The sequence below is a fragment of the Bison bison genome, unplaced genomic scaffold (assembly GCF_000754665.1).
Source record: "Bison bison bison isolate TAMUID 2011002044 unplaced genomic scaffold, Bison_UMD1.0 scf7180017845312, whole genome shotgun sequence".
Taxonomy (NCBI): Eukaryota; Metazoa; Chordata; class Mammalia; order Artiodactyla; family Bovidae; genus Bison; species Bison bison.
In genome coordinates this window covers 249,196-259,724 of record NW_011475885.1, presented here as the reverse complement: position 1 = coordinate 259,724, position 10,529 = coordinate 249,196, and the positions used below count along the sequence as shown (strand labels likewise).

General features: G+C 34.1%; 1 protein-coding gene across 1 annotated transcript in view; it reads right to left on the bottom strand.

Annotated features, from left to right (window-relative positions):
- LOC104983990 (serine beta-lactamase-like protein LACTB, mitochondrial) overlaps positions 1-10,529 on the bottom strand; it is a 25,037-nt gene that overhangs the window by 5,337 nt on the left and 9,171 nt on the right. The window contains exons 3-5 of the mRNA XM_010833561.1: positions 7,826-8,016; positions 7,196-7,547; positions 6,141-6,306 (exon numbers count right to left, since the gene is read on the bottom strand). Coding sequence (XP_010831863.1) covers positions 6,141-6,306; positions 7,196-7,547; positions 7,826-8,016 — 709 coding nt within the window. The remainder of the gene's footprint in view (positions 1-6,140; positions 6,307-7,195; positions 7,548-7,825; positions 8,017-10,529) is intronic.

The following is a 10,529-nucleotide window of genomic DNA, read 5'->3' as shown; positions in this document are numbered from 1 at the left end:
GTTTTCTGAATGTTGAGCTTTAAAGCCAACTTTTTCACTCTCCGCTTTCACTTTCATCAAGAGGCTTTTTAGTTCCTCTTCACTTTCTGCCATAAGGGTGGTGTCATCTGCATATCTGAGGTTATTGATATTTCTCCTGGTAATCTTGATTCCAGCTTGTGCTTCTTCCAGCCCAGCATTTCTCATGCATAGAAGTTAAATAAACAGGGTGACAATATATAGCCTTGACGTACTCCTTTTCCTATTTGGAACCAGTCTGTTGTTTCCTGTCCAGTTCTAACTGTTGCTTCCTGACCTGCATATAGGTTTCTCAAGAGGCAGGTCAGGTGGTCTGGTATTCCCATCTCTTTCAGAATTTTCCACAGTTTATTGTGATCCACACAGTCAAAGGCTTTGGCATAGTCAATAAAGCAGAAATTGATGTTTTTCTGGAACTCTATTGCTTTTTCGATGATCCAGCAGATCTTGGCAATTTGATCTCTGGCTCCTCTGCCTTTTCAAAACCAGCTTGAATATCTGGAAGTTCATGGTTCATGTATTGCTGAAGCCTGGCTTGGAGAATTTTGAGCATTACTTTCCTAACGTGTGAGATGAGTGCAATTGTGCGGTAGTTTGAGCATTCTTTGGCATTGCCTTTCTTTGGGATTGGAATGAAAACTGACCTTTTCCAGTCCTGTGGCCACTGCTGAGTTTTCCAAATTTGCTGGCATATTGAGTGCAGCACTTTCACAGCATCATCTTTCAGTATTTGCAATAGCTCAACTGGAATTCCATCACCTCCACTAGCTTTGTTGGTAGTGATGCTTTCCTAAGGCCCACTTGACTTCACATTCCAGGATGTCTGGCACTCTCATATATTGCCAAACTACACAAAACAGTCCACACCTGCTGTTTTCATGCACTCACCCTCTCCATTCATTCAGTTCCTTAGAAGGCTTCTGTTCCTTCATCTCTACTAAACAGCTCTCTTGCGTGTTATCAAGGATCTTCTAATTCCCCTCATTCTAGCTTCCCCTGTAGCTCTGTGACCCAACACATCACTGACACTCCCCACAGGCCACTTTGCTCTGTGCTCTCTCTTCTAGCTCTCAGTCCCGTGATTTCCCAGATCCCTCCCATCACCAGGGGTTCCAGGGTCCCAGGTCTTCTTTTCTATAGGAATTAACTACAAAACTGCAGCTGTACCACAATCCCTGTTCCAAATTTACCACCGGTTTTTCTATTAGCATTAATGAGTCTCAAATTTGTTTCTCAATGTTGTTTACCAGATTGAGTAGTGGGCCTCACCCTTTCCTTCAAAATTCATAACACTGAAGGATAGTGGGCACATAATTTGCAAAATGACTCCTCTTTCTTCTGTCATGATTCTTATATGTCTCCCAAAAGTCCAAGTCATAATATTGAGTGAAGCAAGAGTGACCACAGGTATATGCTCTGAAGATTAAAAAAGTCTACAGAGGATCTAAATATGCTCCCCTATGAGCCAATGATTTGATACATCGTCTTCTCATTTTGCAAAATGAACGTGTCCAGAAGTGATCTCGTCTGAACTTTCTCATATTTCTCCTCTCCATTAAGACCTTTCTTGCCTCTCTTGCCCTCAACTCTCTCACATTCAGTAATGACAAATCTCATCATCCAACCTTAGCTTTCTGTCTAATCTTTCTCCCTTCCTTTCATTTCTATAGCCACTCTTGTATTTAAGGTCCTCGTTACTTTTTGCCTGAATGCTGATTACACTTGTATTTCCAGTCAATCAAATTTCAAAAAAATCTCACATGATAGAATAATTAAAAATAGGTTTCTCAATGAAAAATATATTTGTTAGAGTGATCGCCAAGTTTGTAAACTAGGAGAGACCTACAAACCTATTTTGGTTAATAATCAGCTTTGCATTATACAACTTTTAATGAAGTGTTTCAAAGCACTTACATCAAGGCTGGAAATTAGGATGACTCCTCTTTTAAAATAAATTCTAAGCTTTAATCTTTTGATTCCTTTTTACAGAGGACAAATTAATGACTTCTCATGAAAATATTCTTGATCAGCTGAATAACTTCACTATTTCAAATTCTTAAAGGATTTCTGCACTAAAAGAATGGAATTATGGACACAAGTTCTTAAATTACTGTAATATCTTTGTAACTGAATAATTGATGGAATGATGCCAGATGACAAAACAGTCATCCTGAAGAATCTCTATAGTTTCTGCACAACATTATAGTACTATAGAAATCTACATCTAGAAGCTTATAAATGCAAAATAATTTTAAATCCTTTTTAAATGCCTTTACAAATAATTATGCATCACTTTGTATTTTATTGCTTTAAGAAGTTAAATAACCTATAGAATTTAACATGCATATTATACAAACCAATCTCACTCTAACATTTAGCATTAACATGGGCTGAACCTACTACCAGATAGGCTAAAGGCATAAAAGAAAGCTTCACAAGGAACAATGCTTAATCTTAGAAGATACTTGAAAAAATAAAAATAATTAATAATAAAGACAATAAGAGAAGGAAAAGACCATACTTATACTGTCAAACTACAGCAAACACTTCAGAAAACATTTTATTTGATTTTGGTCTTATCCAATTATGAAAGAGATCTTTGTTGCAAGTATTACGCCAAACACAGAGAAAATATGAATGGTATCTAATAATAAGCTAATGCATTGACTAAGGATTCCCCCATCAACAGTGTCCTTCAGTGGCAAGAACATTCACTCCATTCCCCTGTGGGTTTTTGCTTAAAGGGTTATTTAGTTTACTTGCTTATATAGAGTACACTTGAAATACAGAATAAATGTATCTATTTGCATATACAGAATCAATGTTCCTATTCTTCAAGAAACCCCAGTTTTATTCAGGACAACAATGCACCCAGCTAAAAACGGATTTCTCTGCATTCCTTACAGCTGAATGTGGCCTGACACTAAAATTCTGGCCAAAGAAAAGTAGGTAGTATTTCGGGGTGGGATTCTGGGAAAATATCTCAAACAGGTGACAGATACTGTGAGACACTATTTTAAAGACACACACACATTCACACAGAGAAGTGATAGAGATGATAAATATTTACTTCTGGGACACAGTAACTCTAAAAAGCCTAGGTCAAGATAATACAAACATATGTATGATTATACCAAGGGGTCAGTAGACTAGATAACAAAGCTGCAAATTTTTGCTCAAAATTTTATTTCTTGTAAAATTGTACCATAAAACAAATAGAAACATATGCAATTACTAAGTTTTACTTTAAGGTTTTTTGTTGTTTTTTTTTAAACATACATCTTTGAGAAGATTTCTTTTACTCCCTGCACTTCCACTCGAACCTGATGCCTCTAAGCCCTTTTGAAATAACTGTTACAAAAATAAGAATCAGAGTTGAGCTTTTAGAGGCCCCAGTAGAAATTCTATCAAATAAAATAAAAACAAAGAAAATGGACAGAACATTTTCCTCTGTAACAACATTTCCTTCTTCTTTTAGTGTCCTACTTTATTTCTGTAGTCCATTTAATCTACCTAAACAGAATCACTTACTCCTTTAGCACCACTGGGCACAAGCAAAATCTAAAGAAAAACCCAGAGCTGATGGAAACCTTTAATGGTAGAAACAGAAACCCACTGCCTTTTCTCAAAGAATGGGCGATAAGATGAAACTAACTCACTGCCACATGCCATGTTTTGGTATTTGTGCATTACTTACTAAGAAAACAACAAACAACAGCTGATTTGCAGTCTGCACATTCATGGAGACTTAATTTTCAGTTGAGAAAAGAGGCTCAGTGATTCCCCCTTTTATAGAAGAGCAGGTATTTGTTATCAAATGCCTAGATTTAACTCAAAATAAGGTTATGCATCTATTCCAACACTACTAGAGAATCTTTTCTAGATTCAACTGACAACTTCAGGTGTTATTTTTTCCTATGTTTCCAGTAGAATATAATGTGGACCTAGACATAATAAGCATTGTCTGAAAACTAAGGTCATTTCCATCATTAAACTGTCTACAAATAACAAATGCTGGAGAGGGTATGGAGAAAAGGGAACCCTCCTACACTGTTGGTGGGAATGTAAGTTAGTGTAGCCGCTATGGAGAAGAGTAAGGAGGTTCCTCAAAAGACTAAAAATAGAATTGCCATATGATCCAGTAATACCACTCTTTGGCATATACTTGGACTAAACCGTAATTCAAAAAGATACATGCACCTCTATGTTCATAGAAGCACTGTTTGCAATAGCCAAGACATGGAAACAATCTGTATGTCCAGTGACGAATAAATAAAGATGTGGTGTGTATACACACACACACACATACACACACACATGATGTATACTCAGCCACAAAAAAAGAAATAATGTCATTTGTAGCAACATGGATGTAACTAGAGATTATCATACTAAGTAAGTCAGGAAGAGAAAGACAAATACCATATGATATCACTCATATATGGAATCTAAAATACTGCACACATGAACCTACCTACAAATCAGAAACAGACTCACAGACATAGAGAACGGGCCGTGGTTGCCAAAGGGGAGGTGAGGAGGCAGAGGGATGAACTGCGAGCCTGGGGTTAGCTGATGCAAACTGTTACATTTAGAACGGATAAACAACAAGGTCCTACTAATACAGCACAGAGAAATATATCCAACCTCCTGGGATACACCATAATAGAAAACAATATTAAATAAAGAATGTGTATATGTGTATAACTGAGCCTCTTTGCTATACAGCAGAAATTAGCACAACATTGTAAATCAACTACACTTCAATTAAAAAAAAAAAAAGAACAAAACAACAACAAAAAAACCCCCTACAGGTCACTTAAACTTATAATTCACTGCTTGCTGCTAACCTAATTTCTTTTAGGTTCAAAAAATCTCTTTCAGGCTGATTTGCAATGCATATTTGATCCTTTTAAATAAGCTGATAATTTTAAAATGGTAATTTAACTAAATACAACAGAAAACTGAACAAAGCTAGTATGGGGAGATAAACCTACAAACCTCTACCATTTCATCCAGTCAAGTATCATTAAGTCATTTGTAAAGTGTGTCCTCTAATGGAAACTTAAAAGGTAAAAGTAACAGTTGATTTGTTAAATGTGTTGTTACCTTTCTAACCAACCAAATAATAAGAGTAAAATGGAAAACACTATAACTGTAAAACTTGAATTAGTCTTTAGTCACAAGATTTTCTTTCACTGCCTTTTTTATACATTACTACTAAAAATTATGACAAAATTTTAGCTTGATTATTTCAATAAAATGATTTTCAAAGTTTTACAGGGGAGAAAACTGGTATATACCACTTCAAATTATCATCACCAGTAAAGGAATACAATGAATTCATGTGACTTCTGAGAGACCTGACGATTAAATGTAACGTGCGATCCTAGATTAGATCCTGCACCAGAAAGAAAAATGTTTTTCCTTGTGTTATAAAGGACATTATTGGGGCAACTGATAAAATCTGAATACTGTGTGTAGATTTGATACAAGCATTATGTTGATGTTAATTTCCTGAATGCCCTTAGTTTTAGAAAATACATATTTAAGTATTTATGGGTACCACTTAAGTATAAGGGGTAGCATATTACCAACTGATTTCCAAATGGCTGAGAAAAAAATAACAGAGACAGACAGATAAAGCAAATGTAGTAAAATAACTAACGTGGGGAATCTGGTTGAAGAGTATATGAAAATTCTTTGTACCAGTTTGTGTAACTTTTCTATAAGTGTAAGATAATTTCTAAATTTAAAAAATAATTAAAAATAATAAAAGGTAAATAAAAGATTAACTAAAATATAAGGGATGATGGAAGATCAAATTATAGATAGCCATGATGGGTAAAATTTTAGTTTAATTATTCATGTGCTTAAATTATTATTGCTAACTTTTATCTAAGGAACTTGGACTACTTCATATATATATATATACAAATATATATGAAAAATAAAATACATTTTATTTTACTTACATTTTAGGTGGAAAAAGAGACATGAAGAAAAGCTCCCAAAATGTGGCAGGTTGATTATGGAATGGAGACAAGCAAAGCGTGACTTTAAATTGATAACATAGTATGAAGATGCAATATAGCTAGACATACCAGAAGGTAATCATTTACCTTGCTCTATTGTAAATCACTGGCTCATTTTCCTCCTGCACAGTTGTCAGCATATCCAAGTCATGGAATATTTTCTGCATATAGTCCAAATATTTATATCCTGAAGCTCTTTCTACTATGGCTGCCAGTAGGGTATAGCCAAAAGTTGAATACAAAAACTGACTACCTTGAGACATCATTGCAAAGGGGGAAAAAAAAAAAAGTGCTTCATTATTATTCAAAAACATGCAAAATATTTTTCTACTGAAAACTGGCATATTTTTAAAACTAGAATATTTTACTAACCATTTAGGTGAAGATCATGAATGATATATTAACAAATTTAGTCAACTTTGCAATGGCCCTGCTTATTTCATGTCTCAAACACAAGCATGTTAATAAAATGATCGATATATTTATTAGTTTTTTTGTTTGTTTTTTGTTTTCTTCGCCATGCCCCAGTTGGGATTTGAACCCCTTGCCCCTTGCCATGGAAGGATGGAGTCCTAACCACTGGATGTCTAGGGAATTTCCACAAACCACTTTTAAAATGAAAATGGACTACAAGGACATAAACCTACAATAAATTTAAAGATAAAGTGGTTTTGGCAGGCATCATACCAAAAAATACACAAAAAATTATTTTTATAGAGCAGCTTTTTGGGAAATAAAATTAAGCTGGGGTATGCTAATTTCTTTAAGAAATGAATGCATAAAACAAATTGAACAATTTAATTAAATACTAACAAAATACAAAAAATCAGCAATGCTTCAGCATGCAAACTTTGGTCCAAATTTTATTTGGAGGGCTATTCCAACACCTTATTTTTTCCATGAATATCCTGATACTGAGAATCCATTAAATGTCTAGGTAGCCTCCAGTGAAGTTAAAGCAAACAACTAACTGCCTGAATGCTAGGCTTTGTTAAGAACTATAGACAACAAAGGCAAGCATGTAACAAAACCATACCATCATCAACCACATTGAATGCACTCAGGATGGTATCATTTTGGAGTTTCTGAAAATTAATCATTCAATAATGATGATTTTGTAAAAAGAAGAAATTAACACTCACCAGGTTTGAAGAACAAAGGGTCATTTTTAAATAATCTTAGAGATTCAATTGAATTTTCAAATTTTTCTTTCAAATATAATTCACCTTGTTCAAAATCATTCTTTTTCTTGCAAGGTTTTGAATTTCGGCCTTTGGTTTCATTATCTTGCTCTACCTTAGCTTTCGCAAAGTCATTCTTTTCGTTACTTTTGCCTCCTTTTTCTTTTAACTCTTTTTCTTGGTCAGATTCCATCATCCCTTTCATCATCTTTAAGGCTTTATAAGCTTTCTCTTCTTTCACCTTTTTCATGTCCTTTTCATAATGACGAATTCCACTTAAATGGGAAATCAATAATCTTGTTGTGACAGACACCTAACAGTAAAAACATGAAAATTCAACTACAGTATTAAACTGCATAATAAAAAGTCAGTAGCCTTGGAATAATGTTCCAGCAATATTTTCCATTTTAAACTGCTGCTATCATGTACGCATCTTTAGCCTCAAATTTTAGAAAAATATCCAATCAGTTATTACCAGGAGAAAATAAAACTTTAATCCATTAACAAAATTTAAAAACAAATCAAAGAATCTTATGAAAGCTTTTAAACCACTTAGACGTCATTAGAAAAAGGAACTATGGGCTTCATTACCTTTTCACCTTCATATTCTTTTTCTGGGAATTCAGGAACATAATGTTGTACTGGAATATCAAGATCCAGTTTCCCTGCTTCCCACAGTTTGGCAATAGCAACCATAGTGAGGCTTTTGCTGATACTGGCAATTCTCATAACTGTCTCTGGCTTGCATGGTACACGGTTCTCAACATCAGCATAACCTAAACCTTTGGGAGAAAAAAGCAAAAAGTCATAATAGGTCTCATGGTCAAAGGAGTCTTCAAAAACTGAAATAATACTATCTTAAAACATTCCATGTGCTTATCAAAAGAAAAAGCTATTCCGCTTGCATAACTAATCAAAACTGAACATATAAGGGATGAGTCTTAGCAATACTGACAACTGTAGGCCTAACAATTTAACCTTATAACAAGACTGAAATTGTACCTTGTGCAAAACAGTAATGTTATGATTCAGTTACTAATGCTTAGCTTATCTAAACAATTTGTTTATTCCATATTTTAAATAAATTACATTCTTTAAGGAAAACATCATTGTTCTTCAGATTATATTTATTCTTGATTTTTTAGTGAGTTTATACAAAATCCCTAAAAATGATTAATAAAACAAATGTGAAAAGATGCCCCAGAAAACCAATCAAGCTAATCATCAATTAAATTCAGCTGCAGGTCAGAAGAAAACTAATGTACTCATGGGGTCACAAAGAGTCAGACACGACTGAACAACAACTAGTTTAAATAAAGCTCCTTCTAACCTCTGAGCCACCAGGGAAGCCCAGAAAATATTTTACGTTTGGTTTCATCTTCTGTAGGATAAAAGTGTGGCAATCTAAGATATATAAAGAACTTAGATCTGAAAAGAATGAAAAGGTATAATTATTTTCACCTGTAAATGTAGATTATGCAGAAAAATACCTGCATAAAAACAAAGCCCTCACCTACAGAGCTGACATTTATATAATTTTTATTATAATATCTTTCATAAATGTTGATTGGGCTATGCTTAAACTTGGATAAAGAATCACTTTTTCTTTAAATTCAAAACCTTACTGCTCCTATCAACTTCTAAAAGTACTCCTTCCTTTAAATGATGTCTGAAACAACACTTCCTAAAAGCTGGGTTTCTAAAAACCTGCTGTGATGAGTTGGACCAATTTGTGCACAATGGAAAAGTAAATCAAATTACAAAATTCTTTGATAAAAGTATCACAGAATGACTAGGAATCTATCTTCCCAAGTCGCTAGCTTTTTTCTGAAAATATAGCTGACACCCCTGTATAGTCAAAAACAAAAACAAATAAAGTAGATTGTAAACTCATTGAAGAAAAAGAATCATGTATATCCCCAGTTCTTAGTACTGTGCATTTTACACAACAGAGGACTCAATAAATCGACTGAATAAAAAAAGAAAACCACTATAGTCTGATGTTTTATTTAATCATAAGGGTTATCTACAAACGTGCAGTTAACAGACTGTTTTATACACAACTTTGAAAGCAATATCACTGATGAACATAGATGCAAAAATCCTTAACAAAATTCTAGCAATCAGAATCCAACAACACATTAAAAAGATCATACACCATGACCAAGTGGGCTTTATCCCAGGGATGCAAGGATTCTTCAATATCCGCAAATCTATCAATGTTATACACCACATTAACAAATTGAAAAACAAAAACCATATGATTATCTCAATAGATGCAGAGAAAGCCTTTGACAAAATTCAACATCCATTTATGATAAAAACTCTCCAGAAAGCAGGAATAGAAGGAACATACCTCAACATAATAAAAGCTATATATGACAAACCCACAGCAAACATTATCCTCAATGGTGAAAAATTGAAAGCATTTCCTCTAAAGTCAGGAACAAGACAAGGGTGCCCACTTTCACCATTACTATTCAACATAGTTTTGGAAGTTTTGGCCACAGCAATCAGAGCAGAAAAAGAAATAAAAGGAATCCAAATTGGAAAAGAAGTAAAACTCTCACTGTTTGCAGATGACATGATCCTTTACATAGAAAACCCTAAAGACTCCACCAGAAAATTACTAGGACTAATCAATGATTATAGTAAAGTTGCAGGATATAAAATCAACACACAGAAATCCCTTGCATTCCTATACACTAATAATGAGAAAACTGAAAGAGAAATTAAGGAAACAATTCCATTCACCATTGCAACGGAAAGAATAAAATACTTAGGAATATATCTACCTAAAGAAACTAAAGACCTATATATAGAAAACTATAAAACACTGGTGAAAGAAATCAAAGAGGACACTAATAGATGGAGAAATATACCATGTTCATGGATTGGAAGAATCAATATAGTGAAAATGAGTATACTACCCAAAGCAATTTATAGATTCAATGCAATCCCTATCAAGCTACCAACGGTATTCTTCACAGAGCTAGAACAAATAATTTCACAGTTTGTATGGAAATACAAAAAAACCTCGAATAGCCAAAGCTATCTTGAGAAAGAAGAATGGAACTGGAGGAATCAACCTGCCTGACTTCAGGCTTTATTACAAAGCCACAGTTATCAAGACAGTATGGTACTGGCACAAAGACAGAAATACAGATCAATGGAACAAAATAGAAAGCCCAGAGATAAATCCACACACATATGGACACCTTATCTTTGACAAAGGAGGCAAGAATATACAATGGATTAAAGACAATCTCTTTAACAAGTGGTGCTGGGAAAACTG